This window comes from Sprattus sprattus (genome assembly GCF_963457725.1).
Source record: "Sprattus sprattus genome assembly, chromosome: 16".
NCBI classification, from domain to species: Eukaryota; Metazoa; Chordata; class Actinopteri; order Clupeiformes; family Clupeidae; genus Sprattus; species Sprattus sprattus.
This window is the reverse complement of record NC_137914.1, coordinates 20,733,608-20,750,436: the sequence shown is the minus strand read 5'-3', so window position 1 is coordinate 20,750,436 and position 16,829 is coordinate 20,733,608. Positions and strand designations below refer to the sequence as shown.

General features: G+C 39.5%; 1 protein-coding gene across 1 annotated transcript; it reads left to right on the top strand.

Annotated features, from left to right (window-relative positions):
* The first annotated feature begins 598 nt into the window (after positions 1 to 598).
* Positions 599 to 14,667, top strand: znf362b (zinc finger protein 362b). The gene is made up of 9 exons (XM_080854299.1): positions 599 to 669; positions 2,249 to 2,312; positions 2,925 to 3,174; positions 3,619 to 3,723; positions 3,911 to 4,241; positions 4,680 to 4,904; positions 6,877 to 6,955; positions 10,388 to 10,546; positions 11,275 to 14,667. The coding sequence occupies exons 2-9, from the start codon at positions 2,250 to 2,252 to the stop codon at positions 11,389 to 11,391; spliced, it is 1,329 nt and encodes a 442-aa protein (XP_080710425.1). The 5' UTR covers positions 599 to 669; position 2,249; the 3' UTR covers positions 11,392 to 14,667.
* The last annotated feature ends 2,162 nt before the right edge of the window (positions 14,668 to 16,829 follow it).

Genomic DNA, 16,829 nt, shown 5'->3' with positions numbered 1-16,829 from the left:
AGCTGAAAAAGTGTCTTGAATGCGAGCAATAAAAACAACCATGGAACTATAAACCTACTAGAAGTTAGGTGAATGGTGAAAGACTAGTTCAATAAATGCACTCACAACAGAAATGTATAGTGAGAGATGAACAGAGTGTACTGAGTGGCTAAAACGAACGGGAATATTTGCATTTCGTAATGTAAGAGAATACGAAAGAACCGAGTAACTCTAGCAACAGACTGATAGAGACATCTAGTGGACGTTGAGAGCTTCTCCCAAAATTTCGATTCCATTTCAATGCTGCTTACTTTTGCTAAGGAATCTATGTTACCAGGGCTCGATTGGTCCATTGAATACATTGTGAATTATATTTTAAATACAAAGTTTACACAAACATGTTCTCCCTATCATTCACCATTCAAGTCTTTCCTGACGAGGAGACCTTCCGTAACATTTCTGAGAGTATTGCGACTCTCTCTCGCGTTTTGACTTCTCTGTGTTATACTGCAGATCAATGTAAAAAGATGTGTACTCCACATAATTCAAATGGTCTGTGCTGCAACACCCAGAAGTGAACAGCAGGCGACCCGGAAGCTCTGAACTCTGAGACAGACAGAAAGAATATCAAGCTTTTGCTGTAATAAAGCTGTGCTTGCGAGGGAAATAAATCAGCAATCGGGATACCAGGTCTGTGAATGACATCCCAGTTTCTATAAGTGCCACCATATATGTAACAATATGTTGCACCATGTGTTAGCTGTGAAGGGCTTTTGACGCCCATTTCAATCGTTACAAAGTTGCAAATGACTGTAACTGCGATTTTAGAATCCATCGTGCTAGGGTTTGCCGAGTCAATTGTCTTGCCTACCGTGTAGCCTACACCAGTGTGGCGGTCAGTATAGGTTTGGCTGTTGTGACTGTAAATAGCACGACCAAACCGTGTGCCTTATCAGCGTCGGTGCAATTTTGCAAGGCATGATTGTTGTAGGAAGTGTCATTTTTTTTTTTTAAAGTAGGGGCCGGGCAATTCAAACGCGCTATTCTGTAAACAATCGTTCCTTCGTTAAACACAAACATAGGCTACATGTTTATCATGGGCTATGTTGCAGATATAATTATACGTATTAAATGAGTCTCTGATACATATGAAGGGGTTTTAAATTTTGGATCTGCAGAATATGGCGTCCTTCCTTATAAGACAGGCTGCCATTTTTGTTTTTCTTTTGTCTGATTTTTTGATAAAAACTGACGAGAACGTGTAAGGCACAAAATATTACACGATTATTGTGATGGCACTCAATCTGTTTTCATTAAAAAGAGGGAAAGTAGATTTGAAGCCCGAATATTCTGTTGAGTGTATGAAGTTCAGTTTTAACTGAGGGAATGAGGTCCGGTTTTAAAGGGGAAAATACTCATTTTTGGGTTTGGTATAGTCACGGTAGCTACGCACCAACGAAGAAGCTTTATCGGCATGTCTTAAAAGCATATAGCCTTTTATCGTCCTTGGTTAGGCTTAAAGTTTCAACGCTCGTGTTTAGTATTCTACGTGTACATCGTTACAACATAGCCTACGTGTGTGACGTGATGCACGTCGAAAGGTATGCAGTTTAAACAATGTTACTCGTTAGGTGACAGGCCAACAATGTTCAGCTCAGCTGTTTCTATTGCAAGTTAACACACTGACTACCCAGGTCTGATTGTTGCAAATGTTTGAGTTAGAGGCCTTAGAGGATAGGTAGGGTAGATGGACACCACCTCTGTTCACGATAAGTTGACAAAAAAAAAGAAATTTCGAATATCGTGATCGCACATGTTGTTACATAGGCTACACAGAACACCATGCCATGTTCTAATTGTTTCCATTATCCAAAGGAGTTTTCCCTGGCAGGGGCCAGCAAAAAATGTCTGAACACAACCAACCCCCCTTTTGGTATGGACAATTGTTGGTTATCCTTAGAAAGAATGTTGTGAAAAGTGTCTAAATTTGGCTGTTCTCTCATTTCTAATGTTAGCTTGGTGAATATAGAACTGTGTTGTCACTCAGACAACTGTTCGGCAGAACATTGCTGAAGAATACCATACTGTTTTTATGTCTGAGCACTTCCTTCCAGAGATTTGTGCTTTGCTGTTGAAGGATTTTATGGCTGAAGTAGTAGAAGGCCTTTTCAAATGACAAGGCTAAATGTAATCACACTTTTCAATGAAATATAAAAAGTAGAAGCCAAGGGGACTGTCACTGACTACATGACACTGTTTGTTTTGGCAGGATGGCAGAGCCTCGATTTAATAACCCATATTTCTGGCCGCCACCGCCTTCGATGCCTGGTCAGGTGAGAGCTTCTTTCTCGTGTCTTCAGTCATTGGAACGAATCATCATCCATCACCTCACTCTGTCCGACTCCTCATTCTACATACTTTAGTGTCATTGGAGTGTTTTTCATTCTGTCCCGCCACACCTTTCCTCCGTTGGACTAGTTAGTTAGACAATGCTAGGTACCACCAAAGGCTACCACTGCTAGGTGGCTAAAGCTGTTGCCTCTGTGATATATCTAGCCTTGCATTTGTTTTTCTGTGAACCTTTACCTCTCTTACGTGACTTGAACTGACAGAACAATAGTTTCAGACTTCACCGAGAGTAACCTGCATGTGTCGAAGCACAGTTGGAATCAGTGTGTAAAGACAGTTGGTAGAAGAAAGGATCAGACATGTCTTAGGTCCATTTCATTCCACCGGCTGCTATAACACCAGTATGCACTAAAATGAACTAACCATTGAATCTATCTTATCAGCATATCTCATCCACTTTTTGTTGTGTTCTCTGGATTATATTGCATTACTATGCCATCTCATACAGTCCGCTCACCTGATCTGTTACTGTTGCTGGTGTGCACTGTGGTGCCTACTGTCTTTAGCTCAGCACAAAAACCTCATGACTTTTGCAGCTGGATAACCTGGTTCTAATCAACAAGATCAAAGAGCAGCTGATGGCAGAAAAGATCAGGCCCCCGCATTTGCCACCCACCACTGTTCCCTCTCAGCAGACCCTGCTGGTAGCCTCTCAGCCCTCTGAAGCCGGCCAACATGTGATGTCTATCCCCAAGCTGCAGCAGGTTCCCGGCTTGCAGGTTCACAACTCCACGTCGCAGCCTGACATTGCGCTTCATGCCCGGCCAGCCTCCAGCACTGTGTCAGGTACCACCTCCCGGACACCACTGGTAGAGAGCTCTGTTACTTTTAGTGAGGTTCACATGCCAATAAGTTGACTTGTCACATGATGATGATGAGGTGGTTGGAGGGGGCTAAGGGTTTGAAACCTAGTGAGCGCACATACTGGTAACTGTATGACTACTCTGCACTATAAGTGGCTTTGCATGAAAATATCTGCCAGTGTAACAATCCTGTATGTAAATGTAAAAAAATACACAGTTGTACACAGTTGAACACAGAATGATGGAGCAAAGCATTTATATTTTATGGAATTTTGAGAGGAAAGAAATTACCACATTAGTACAGTTTGACTTTGCCCTGTATTTCTTTACCAACCATTTACTTATCTTGATCTTGCATCTTGAATCTCTGTCTTTACACTAACTGTTGTTAGTGGTTATCTAATATGCTTCTTTTATCTGAATGCAGACTTGAATATGGATGATAAAGCAGCAGTCAAAGCAAAAGGATTATGGGAAGATTGGCATATGCGCACATCTATCGAGCAGGCCAATAGAATTAACCAGCGCTCAGGTACACAAATACCAATTTGATGTCTGGCTAATTAAGATTGTGTAGATTGTTTAGTCAGGAACACATTTGCTTTTCAGCTGCCAATTTTATATCTTCTTGTATAACTATGATGATTAAAGTGCTGTTATCTTATACTTCCATTGTGAAGTGTGCTCACAATTTTATTAGTTGTATCTGGTGGTTTCAGGTTTAGCACTATCTTCTCGCACAGACACACCCCACAACACCTCAGAAGCCATCACCCCAACAACGCCGACCTCCAGCAGCCAGCACAGACTGGGTGGAGCCCCTAACCTCAACGTCATTTCTGGATTGGCCAGCGGGCCTGGCATGGACCTGATCAAGGGTGGAACCCTGGCAGGCATGCTGGGGCCGCCACCCAAGACGCCACGTGGGCGCAAGAAGATCAAAGCGGAGAACCCCTCAGGCCCTCTTCTTGTGGTGCCTTACCCAATCCTGGCGTCCGGCACAGACCAGTCCTGTGTCACAATTACTGCCAAAGAGGGAAAAACGTACAGGTGTGAAACTCAGTGTTGCCTTCTGATTCCCTTTTTAGCTTTATGGTCCCTTTAGTCTCTTTAGCTAACTTGACCTTGTTTGTGAATGTATCTGCTTAGCTGCACAGCTTGCAGTGTAGGGTAGGTCAGGGAGCCTAGTATGTCACACCACATTTTGCCGTGTCATACTGTACAATGTCATTGTGGTGTATTTTGATACTCAGGCCTCTGGTCTCACTGTGGTCAGTACTGCATATTGTGAGAGTTTAATTTTGTGAAGACTTGTGAGATTTCTCCTAGCATCCCTATTTTACATTGATCTTTAAGATACAGTTCTTCTCATTAAAAGGTTTCAATTCAGTCAGGGGTCACAACTGCCTCTAGAACAGCGGAGAACTTTACATCATAAGTAGGGTTTTGTTCCTACTCATGAAGTTCTCTTCTCTCCACATGTCCCAGGTGTAAAATTTGTCCCCTGCAGTTCTTCACTAAGTCAGAGATGCAGATGCACTCGAAGTCCCACACAGAGGCCAAACCACACAAGTGTCCTCACTGTTCCAAATCTTTCGCCAACGCCTCCTACCTGGCCCAGCATCTACGCATTCATTTAGGGATTAAGCCTTATCACTGTTCCTATTGTGAAAACTCTTTCCGCCAGCTCTCTCACCTTCAACAACACACCAGGTGAGTACACCTAAGCAGTGTTCCGGGGAGGGATGGAGGATCTAGCATATATGTATTCAGGAAATTGAAACGTCATGTAAAAAAAATGAAAAAGTGATGGAGTGTGTTTATTATGTAAATAGCTCAATGGAATATGCATATTTTGATATCGAAATTACTAAAAATGTCAATTACACATTTTAATCAGGCTTCCGTGCTCATGACCATATAGAAACCGCTTTCATAAAAGGGTTAAATAATGTACAGCTGAATACTGATTCAGGTCAAATATCAGTTCTGATTTTACCAGATTTTGGTGTTGCATTTGACGCAGTAGATCATAGAATACTGCTGGATTGGTTGGAAATTTGGTAGGACTATCTGGAGTAGCTTTTAATTGGTACCGGCCTTATTTAGAAGGCCGGAATTACTTAGTCTGAAGTATGAATCTGACAGGGTGGCTATGACATGCAGACTCCCCCAGGGATCAGTTATCTTCTGTTCAATCTCTATAGGCTGTCTTTGGGCCAAATCCTACAGAACAATAAGTAAGGGATAATGTATGGAACGCAGGTCATTGTCGGGAAAATAAGCCCCGACAGGGCGAACAGCACCCCGACGCGAAAGCGGAGGGGTGTTGCTTCACCCTGAAGGGGCTTATTTTCCCGACAATGACCGGCGTTCTATACATTATCCCGCTTATTATACGGTTACAACTAAAACAAACAAATTACTTAACACCGTGTGTCTTTTTACAATGCATTTGTTACTATACGTAGTGTTTAAAAGGAGAGAAATAGTTCGCCAAAGACGTTGAACTTCAAAGACAGTTGAACATTCTTTAGAACACAGCTGCTCAACCGTCCGCTGAAACTCCATTGATAAGTTACCGTACTACTTGCGGAGTGCTACGAAAGACGTGAATTAGAGGCAAAAAGGCCACTTTCCTTGACAGCGGTCATTAAGTCCATAGCAACGGTCAGTTATCGGAAAATAGTTGACCGCAGAACGTTGGGAAGCCCCATTCAAGTGAATGGAGCATTCTACAGCATTAAGAAGAGCCGTGTAATAACATTGATTACCATAGTTACACAGATGATACACATATAGCCCGCTACAGTCAATGTGTCAATGTCAAAGAGCAAATTAATAATTAGATGTGTTAACACCTAACAAGGACTGGACATAGATTATTGTGTTTGGCAAGAAAGAGACGAGAATTACTAATAGTAAACACTTTCGCTCTAATACCAAAGACCAAGTCCAAAATCTTGTTGTTCAAATGGACTCCGATCTGACCTTCATCAATGCAATCACCAAAATGGCCTTCCATCATCTTAAAAATATAGCTAGAATAAAGGATATACCTGATATACTTAAAGAATATTAACTGAGTTGGGCTCCTCGATCCATGGACTCAGGTCAGCTGTTGTTATGCTGCAGGCAACTGGAACAAACTCCCAGAGGATCTTAGATATGCCCCCAAATGTAGCAAACATCTCTCTTGTGCCAAGTAGACCCCCAGTCATTCTTAACAGGGAAGAGACTCTATTGGCAGGCCTTTTTTAGGCTCCATTCTCGGCTTCCAAGCTCTCTTTCATACCTTTCTCTGAAAACGTCTCTATCAGGCTCTACATCAAGGTTCTATTAAGGATTTTTTATGGCTATCGATGATTCTGTATTAGTGATAAAAACACACAATCGGTACTACTTCCACTATGTTTTATTTCTATTTCTGTACTTTGTCATTTCTTTTAATTTTGTATTCTACTTTTAACATTGTTATCTTTTAGTGTTTTGTATTTTCTATAGCTTGCCTTGCCTTATAAAATGTAGAAATATTTAGAATAATTCCTCAGATAATGTTTTCATTGCACAGGTATGGCAATAATTGCCTTTTAGAAAACTATTTCATTGTTTAAATATGATGGTATGGTCTTGGATTTACCAGAGTGCGATGTGCTTTCAAACAGCAACTATTTCTGGCTTACAGAATTCATACTGGCGACAGACCCTACAAGTGTGCGCACCCTGGGTGTGAAAAAGCCTTTACACAGCTTTCTAACCTCCAGGTAAGATCTGCGATACATATGTTATGCAGTTCAAAGTTATGGGTCATTATAAAAAGATGAAAAGAGATGTATTGCATCATACTAGATTGTCATGTTGGTATAGACTAAGCACAATAGGCTAATGAAAAACCAGTGTATATCTCAGTATGGAGTATTGTCAATGACCAGTGTATATCTCAGTATGGAGAAGTGAACAGCATCAGTCGTTGTAAAACCACTCCACAGATACATGTAGATCCTTTCATACTGATGCAGTGATTTTGACGTGTTTTATTGGGGAGGCCCTGAAAAGTTTCTGGATTTGCATAGCAGTGTGTGTTTGAGCATTATGATGCTGTATTATCACATCATTACAAGGTGAAACATATTCTGACCAAGAGATACACCACCATATGTGAAAGAGCTTCATGTTATACTGGTGTTATATGACTCTACTATACAGTGCAACATGGAACATGATTACTTCAACAGATTCCCATACAGTTTGTGAAAGGTGTTGCTTAAAGACCTATCAGAGTGTGAAAAAGCCTTAGATAGTCTACATAATGAAAGATCGTTGGAGCAACACCAACTGAAAGATCGTTGGGCCTGAGTGGAAATGGCAAATGAAAGATTGGCGTGTTCTGATTTCCTGTGAAAACAATATTATACTATAATAAAACAGACCTCTATTTTAGCTCTGACGTTAGTTGCAGTTGTGTGATTTAGTAAAGAACTAGATGGAATGCCAATATGATGGGTAGGGTGTTGTTTATTCTATGCAACAGAGAGAGAAGGAGATATGGTCCATAGTGTAGTTACTTCTGTGTTGGCCTTGTCTTCAAAGGCTGCAATGCCTCCTCAATGCTCCTTGCTTCGGGGATTATGCAAGAGTCCACTAGGCGAGAGAACGCTGACTATTTGCACTGTCAGTGTTTTAACTCTCTATTCTTCAGCTCTCCATATTCAGTGCCTGTAGTTTTTATTTAACTTCTTGTGGAAAACTTAGATTGTTTTCGTAATTGTACATTTTCGTTATTTTGGATTTTCCGTAAATATGTGACATGTTAGAGTTTATGTCAATGGCTTCAAAGCTTGCGATTATATGGATATTCAGAACATTATGTGACAAGTTGGTGTTTATGTAAACAGTTTGCTATCATGCCAAACTAACAGTTGAGAGTCTGCATCGGTGGAAGTTCCTCAGAAGAAGATTTTTCATTTAGCATAATTTAAAACTTCCATGTCTTTTTCTTAATCACAGAGACTTGGCAAACCATCTTCAGGATTTGGAGCTATAGAAAAATGAGTTGTAATTTGTATGTCATTAACACCAACAAAATCAGAAGAACAGGGAATTTGAGTGTTAATAGTTTGAGTTAGGCACACTGCTAAGGTTTTAATTAATGGCACACATCCTGAACTTGTGTGATATGCATTCATTTTATTCCTGACCCCTATCCCCTTTGGTTGACTTATGTATACAAAAAACTGACTCATATTCTCCATACACAGTCCCCTGACCTAAACCCCAAAGAGCAGTGCAGACAAGACAGCCCAAGAACCTCACTCAGTGCGGGCACATGATGGCAGCACTCCGATCCTATCCGATTCTCTCCATGGGATCTCCATGGGGGGTTAACTGCTCTATCTCAAAGCACATGGAATTGACAAAACTAGATCAGTTCAAATCAAATGCGGAATGTTTACATCTGCTACCGTTGATTATACAGTAAATACGTTGTGAAATGAAACAAAACCGTTGATTATACAGTAAATACGTTGTGAAATGAAACAAAAACACACCACAGTTAAAGTTGTATTAGTATTGATTGATTCACATCGATATGAATGGATTACATGACTTACAACGGGTGGAAAAGTAATATGAAAATATTTGTTCACTGAATTAGCGCGTTCTGTCCCAAACAGTTGCGTTCCAGTTTCTAAGTTTCAGTTTCGCTTTCAGTATTTCAACGTGAATGAGAGGGAGCACAAGAACTGAGCGTCTAGCAGCGTTTATCATATCATATACATTATATATGATGCATGTATATGTCTGTGGGCACGATCTCAAGCACGTGCAAAAGTTGTTGTTGTCCAATTTGAATCAGATACGAGAGACACATGCGTGCCCAGTCCAATTACCAGCGGAATCGAATCGTGTGTCCAGGGGTTTACATCGGAGTCCAGTCGGACTCAAGTCGGACACAATGAATCTAGTTCTGGGGAGACACATGTGTCCAATATCCAATTTAAATCGGGCTGAAATCGGAAATTGGACACATGTGTCCACACTGACTGAACTTGAAGCCTTTTGCAAGGAAGAAGGGGCGAAAATCCCCCAAGCAAGCATTTACAAGCTGTGACACTTCCCAAAGGGGGGTATTTAAGTATTTACTATGCAGGGTGCCCAAACTTTTACTTCAGGCTCTTTTCCTTTTTTGTTATTTAAAAAAAGTAGTCTTGCTTATAATGTTTCATCTTTAACTAACTTACTTTTGGAAGCTATGTCATTTTAGCTAAATATAGTGTGCTTTCATCGGATAAAAACCTATTTTAGCTAAATATAGTTTTCTCTCATTGAACAAAATCTTCTTTTAGCTACGTATAGTGTGCTTTCATTGAATAAAAACTTTTTTTTAGCTAAATATAGTGTGCTATCGTGAGACGAGCATACTACTGTCTTTAAATAATTGTGTTTCCCACTTACACAGCCATGCATTGATGCGTAATCTTAAGGTGTGGTGGCAATTTCAGCTGTGGGTGTGTTTATAGCAACTGCATGGTTTGGGACTTGTACTCAGGCAAGACATGCTTTGTTTGCTCTGTATATCCACAAAAACAAACCACATGTACCTCTTTTCAGAATTGGTAGGGAGGCACAGGAATAACAAAGTTAATGATGCTGAAGGGCACAAGATAGCAAGCGTGTCCCTCTGAGAACCGGCATTGTCTAGAGTGTCCTTCAGTGAAAGGCAGACTTTTCTAGTCTCGTTGTGTAGTTTTGTGTTCCTTGTGTGCCTGGTGAGGTTAAAGGATCTTAAGGAGGGACAACAGGCGGACCAACCACAGGGTTAGATGCCGTGGCTTCTGATCTTGCAGCCGGTGTAAGATGATGCATCAAGAGGAAGGGTTACACTAAACAAAACTAACCAGGTGCTCCACCACACTCACTCCCCATAAACCCAGCCAACCCAGTTTGGTCTTAATGCACCACTGAGACCGGCCCACCAATTTCACCCGGGATCTTGTGCATTAGAAAAGAGAACGCTGAGAGCCATGAAAGTTTATTGGGATTTAAGTGGGAAGTATTCTCTGAAGAGCCATTGCTTTGTATTAATTCACTTTATTCATTAATTTGCAGTCTATGAGATGTGCTGCCTATCATTGAGTATGTCTTCAAAAATGATGACATTATAATGTGTATGTTTTTTATTTCCTTTGTTTCAGTCACACCAGAGGCAACACAATAAAGACAAGCCGTATAAATGCCCAAACTGCTACCGTGCATATTCAGACTCAGCCTCATTACAGATACACCTCTCCGCTCACGCTATCAAAAACGCTAAAGCCTACTGCTGCAGTATGTGTGGCCGGGCCTACACCTCAGTGAGTACTCTGAATCTCTGAATTTTTACTAACACTTCCACCATCAGATTAAAAGGATTGTATGTGGATGCATGCATGCATTAATACATTTATTTAATGGTTGAAATTCCCACCGAAAGCGTGTCAGAAAATTATCACAATAAAAATTGTGACTACCACAGAGACTACTTTTCTCAGCAGGCTGAAACGCCTTGTTGTAATACCAGACTTATCTTCTGTTACATGATGACGCAATCTCGTACCATAATCCTTATTGCCCCTTTTTGCCCAGTGCTGACCAATCAGAGCACACTGGGCTCATCTGAAGGGGGGAGCAAGTTTTAGGTTTTACTTGTAGAACTTTTAGTTCCTTTGCCATCAGTGTGTATTTGGTGGGTGAACATGAGGGGATCTACACAGGAGAGATGAGTGCTCACTACGACTCTGTGACAGATTCACATTTAACCAGTACAGTGAGGGTTCAACCCACAAACATGCAACACCTCAAAGATGTAGAAGGAAGATGTGACCTGCACAATAATGGTCACTAGACAGCAAACTCTGATGCATCAGTGAAGCATCCCAACACATGGACATTTTTACAAGTGTCCGTTGGAATCAGTTTCCATTTCTCTTTTCAAAATGCTGAATATTTCTCAGAAATGAATGACCTGTGTGTTTTGTTTTTGCACACTATTTAATGTAGTTCCTGATGTAACAAGCTGTCGTTGTGTTTTTCCCTTGAACAGGAGACCTACCTAATGAAGCACATGTCCAAACACACAGTCGTGGAACACCTCGTGAGCCACCACTCTCCCCAGAGAAATGACTCTCCTAACATTCCTATACGCATCTCTCTCATCTGAGTCCACACTTCACCCCCCACCCCTTCTCTGTCATTCCTCTTTTTCACTTTACTTCTTCTTTTTTGTCTTTTTTTATTGCAAAGCAGTTTCAGAATGTGCCAGATGATATTCCTGCTCTCTTTAAAATAGAGCAGAGAGTGCAGCACTTCAGTCCTCAAAGGGCCTAGTGGCTGCTGCTGGGTGTGTTTTTGTTTCTTTGTTTGTTTGTTTGTTGGTGTGTTTGTAGTCCTTAACCAATTAATAACAATTCTGTATTGCTTATAGAGAGTAGACGGACCTGCTGATACAGTTGCTCTAATGATCTACAGCTCTTGTGACTCTCTTGGAGGTGAACTGCATCCCTAGAGCAGACAGCCGGATACCATTTTGTTGCTGTCACTTATGTTTGTTACCAAGGATGTATTAGGGAGACGCCCAAAGATAATCTTTTAAAAAGCACTTTCAGGCCTTGTGGTTTCGGTTCAAAATGATGTAGAGATCGCTCCTTCTTTTTTAATTCAAGAATAAGGCATTGCTTTAGGCAGCTAAAGGTTCTAAGACTATCATGTTATTTAGGTGTCGTTGGATCACTCTTCATCTCCTTCTTTTCTTACCGACTCAAGGGTTCTCCTCAGTTTTTCCATATTTCCTGTTTGTACAAGAGAAATATTTGTTGGTCCAGCAAATGTCTCACTTAGACATTCTTTCGCTTCGTCTGGTCTTGGATCACACTTAGGATGACATTTTTAAAGGTGCAAAAGTAAAGCAGGTAGAAAACAGGCTATACATCGTAAACAGGCTATACATCGTAAATTGACCAAAAATATGTATTCAATAGTCTGTCAATCCTATATATGAGTATGAATGATACCAATTTTATGAAATACTAATACGGAATTCATTGAGCAAACTGAATTGATGCCATTTTTGTATACCTTTTGAGGTATTGCAAGTAGATTAGTCATGCTGCGTTTGCACTTGTAAAAATGACCTTAAGTGTAAGAATGAATGAGTCATTTGTTGTTTTACGTATGCTGTTCAGTTTGGGAACATTGTTGTTTTTTTAATGTTCTGAATTCTTTGAATCAATAGCCATTTTCCAAGAATTTCTCGTTTAACTTTTTTTGCTGCCAAGTACCATTTTCCCCATACTTAAATGTTATCGTACTGTTACTGGTTAAATTGCAAGAACATTCTAATTTGTAGAGAGAAACAGTCCTCCAGGCATGATCTTATCTCCTTTTACCCTGAAAAATGTCATGGTACCCAATGTTTCCCAGCTGAAATTGTTATTGTAACGAGAATCTTTACAAAAAAAGATTTAAATTAAATGATATAGTCCGTTGTCATCCCATGCTGTGTGCTCATTCTAATCTTAATGCCATATAACAGTTAGATTTAGTCACGTGATGCCAAAATTATAGTGAGAGTCTTTACCTTTCACAGCTTTACCAAGGCCACTGACCTTGTTAAATAATAAATAAAAACTAAATTGCATGAAATGCAAGAATTGCCCTTGCGAATGAGTTTGAATGTCACCTTAATGCAGCCTTTCCCCCGCTTTTCATAAAATGACTATTGATTCAGTGTTGTTGGCTAGTTATGTGTTTTTTTTTTAAATGTATATTTTCTTCATCACAGCTAACAACCCAGTACAGCAATAAATGGTGTGGGAAACTATTTCAAATAGTTGGACCAAAAATCATTGTAGTCCTCTGAACTGCACCCTAAACCTTCAGTATGATGACACATACTGTACTGACTTTTCATCTATACTGTTTTATTCCATTACTGTATTATCAACCCAAACAGAAAGTCAACCACTCCCAGGTTCACTTCATGTTCATTCTTTTATATGCATCATACCAGTCACTTGTTAAGCTCATTTCACTTACACAGGCTTGCTTTGTCACTTTGAAGAGAAAGTCAGACTTAGCTTGAAATGCAAAGATGTTTTTTTTTTGTTTTTGTAGTGGTCCATGGCAGTTAGTTTCTGTACGGCAGCAAATAAACAGAGATGCTCTTCCGTTCTCGCTTCAGATGCACACCAAGACAGACAGGCTCACCAGTGGTGGTGATGCTCAGTTTGAATGTGTTTGAATGGCTTGTCGTCTATTCGTTCATTCATTGGGATGGATCAAATGTGCTCAATGCCACAAATAGATGCTCCAGTTCAAATGTGAGCGCTTGCAGTCCTGATGAGGTCAAAGGGAACAAACTGCCTTACTCTGCTAAAAAAAAAAAAAAAAAAACACCTTGCATAAACGTCAGCTAAATCAGTCTCGATATGCTGCCATTTCTACACATGTTGCTTAAGTTGTTACAATGGGTTCTTCTTAACTGAGGTTGACGATTTGATTTTTTTCCCGTCACATGACCTAGGTCTTCTCTCCCTCATGATATGTTTTTATTTAATTTATTCCTTCTTCATTTATGTTTGTTTTTCCAAAAGAGGGCAATCACTCTGGTGCTGTACTGAGAGTACTGAAAAAGTAACCTCAAAAAGAAACTCGCTCCCTATAATGCAGGTCTTCTGTGTTCAGTGGAAGCTTTTTGGAGTCGGACATTTTGAAAATAAGGTTGTCATTTGGGTTCTTTTGGAATGGACAGAAACATTGGGCCACAAGAATGGGAGGCGATCATGCACTGTTCTGTGCTGTGTGCTTCCTCATTCTTGAGATGAGGTGCTTCTTACGTGTCAAAAGACATTAATCCTCGATGTTGAGATGGAACTTAAGCATGTTTACAAGTGAAATAAAGTCTAGTAAGTACAACTGCAGTTCATTCTATGCTGGCAACTGGCCACAAAACAAACTCTTCATGCCAATAACTGACCCTGCCTCTACCCTTCCTATCTTCATCAAGCTAGTAAACTCAGAAGTGTACATTTGTTTTGACAAAAAATAACCCTTGTATTCATTTATAGTGAACATTTTCAAATGACTGTATTTACTGTTGGATTTTGTATTAGTATATTTTCATTTATTAATCATCTTTGTGAGTATTGATATTTTTTATTAATATCCATTCTATTTTCTTTCCTTTTTTCTTACATTTAAGCCTTAACTGTTATCATTGACAATTTTATTTCCATATTGGTGTTTTCAGTATTCAGTCTCAGTACATTTTACTTTTCATTTTTCGCATGGAGTACTTTGACAATAACTTATGTATTAATTAACTGTAGCATTTGTTCTGTCTGACATTGTTATATATGTCTAGCAATTACCACACCATTTTTCCTTTGTCTTGCATTGTGGTTTCATTTTAAGATTTGGCTTAATATGCACAGACATGCTAGGTGAATAAAATAATATCAATGTTATAAATACTTTGTATCTTTATCTGGTTTTAATAAATGCAGACTGTTAATAATGTGCGTGCATATGTTTTTTTTTTGTTTGTTTGTTGTTGCTGTTAATATGTTGTATGTGCAAACATAAATGCAACATTGAACTGACTTATTCTCCTCTACCTGAGAAAACGTACCTAATTAATGTATTGCCATTTGATTCTCACACAGAAATACAGTGCCCTCCACAATTTTTGGCACCCATAGACTGCTTTGCTCATATTCACTATGAAGAAATATGTCTTTGCTGTTTATTCTCTTGGTCTTTCACTCAAAATATTCACTTAAATCTTAATTTTATTAAAGAGTGTTTCAAAACAGTTTTGACCGGAACACGACATTAATCTGAGGAATAAGCGGCATTAGATAGATCTTTGGAAATGTAGTATAATGAAATGTCCTATTTACTAGCCTACTATTATTAAGAAAATGCAGCATCTGAATTTCAAATGTTTTATACCAGAGGTCAGTGTGCTTTTTGAATCATACATCAAATAATTTCATTCATGTTTAATAAAGCTGTAAGATATAATCAATCATCAGCAGCTACAGGTGACATCAATCAGCAGCAGCAAATAAGCAGAAGTGTTTCCTGACACTACTTTACTCTAGACTGGATGTGGCCCTGGTGGGTTAGAACTGCATCAGATCTACTCGAGAGTAATAGTATTGTCATTTAACAGCATTTAATGATCTTAGGAAAACAAAAGGATCTTAAGAATGATCTAACGATCTTTGAACTCTTAGGTCGCTGTTTGGCTCCTTAATCTTTCCCTGTCTCAGCAAGCATTAGTTACTCTATCTTTTTACCTAATTTAAAGATAGAAGGCATAAACAGCATTAGCTATTAAACCAAAATAGAGTATATTTAATGCAACAAAGCTCAAATGTTTAGATATTAAAATGCATGGTGGTCAAAAACATGGTTTTGGAACAAGAGAATAAAATGCAGAGTGTCTGTTGTCTCTCCACACAGGGATATGGCACATGAAGCCATGGCGAGTGTTGAAGAGTTTCCCAGGCATGCCATTCTTCTTGACACTAGAGGGCGATAAAGAACAGAACATCAGTTTTGAATGTGTCTCTTTTGCCATGTATGTTGCATCCCCATATAATGCCAACATGAGGTTGTGATGGTCTTACACATTTGCTGTAGTTTTAGTACAAAGGTTTCTTATAGTCATTTTCAACCTACCGGTATACGTTTTATTTACTTTATACTGTTGGAGAGTAGCTTAAAATCATATTTTCTCAAGAGAAAACTTAACCTGAGGTTCAAATCAGAGAAATACAGAGTTGGGACAAATCATGTTTGTTTTTAAAAGACCAGTGTGTAGGATTAAGTAGCATCTAGTGGTAAGGTTGTTCAATTTCAACCAACTGAATAACCCTCCCTTTACAAACTGAGCCTATGGTGGTAAGGTCGTCAAATGCCAGAAAAACGTGAAAAGCTCTCTCTAATTTTTATTTCCCCCAGAGCAGAGCTCAGAAACAACAAAAGCAGATGATCATAAATGTAAGTGTTGCTATCAGAGCCAGCCCATCAATCGTATCAACATTTATGTGAGAGATGGCTTTGAATGTGTTCTCTGCAGGAAATGCTGCTGTGACTAACCTGCACACGTAGAGTTTGACTCCAGTCCACCTTCGTGACTCATCGTACCCAAATGTGTCCCCCTGCCACCCGTCCATCCATTTATAACCAGTGCCAAACACTGGACATGAGTCAGTCAAAATCTGAAAACAAGCACAAAAGCACATGAAGATGATGTACAAAAAAAACACAATACATTTTGTAACTTGTGTAATCTAATCATTGTATTAACAAAATACACATTGTAATGGATGCTATATAGCCTACTTTTTACAAGATAAATATACAAAAAACATAAATAATATGCCAAGGTTGGAAACTGCATTAAAACGTTACTCCACCGACTGCATAATTTTGAAAATTGCTAAAAAGTGGCCAAGGGGCTTAGAGAGGGCTACACAAACTCCTGTGAATGATGAATCTCCATCAGCAAATGGAAATGAGACAATCACTTGGGGGGCTGGGGGAGGTGGGCGGCCCATTTTATGAGGTAGAAGAGTCCCAAACAGTTCA

Coding starts and splice junctions, on each gene's coding strand:
- znf362b (XM_080854299.1), top strand. CDS start 2,250: ATGGCAGAGCCTCGATTTAATAACCCATATTTCTGGCCGCCACCGCCT. Junction 4,242..4,679: donor AAAGAGGGAAAAACGTACAG/GTGTGAAACTCA, acceptor CACATGTCCCAG/GTGTAAAATTTGTCCCCTGC. Junction 4,905..6,876: donor CACCTTCAACAACACACCAG/GTGAGTACACCT, acceptor TCTGGCTTACAG/AATTCATACTGGCGACAGAC.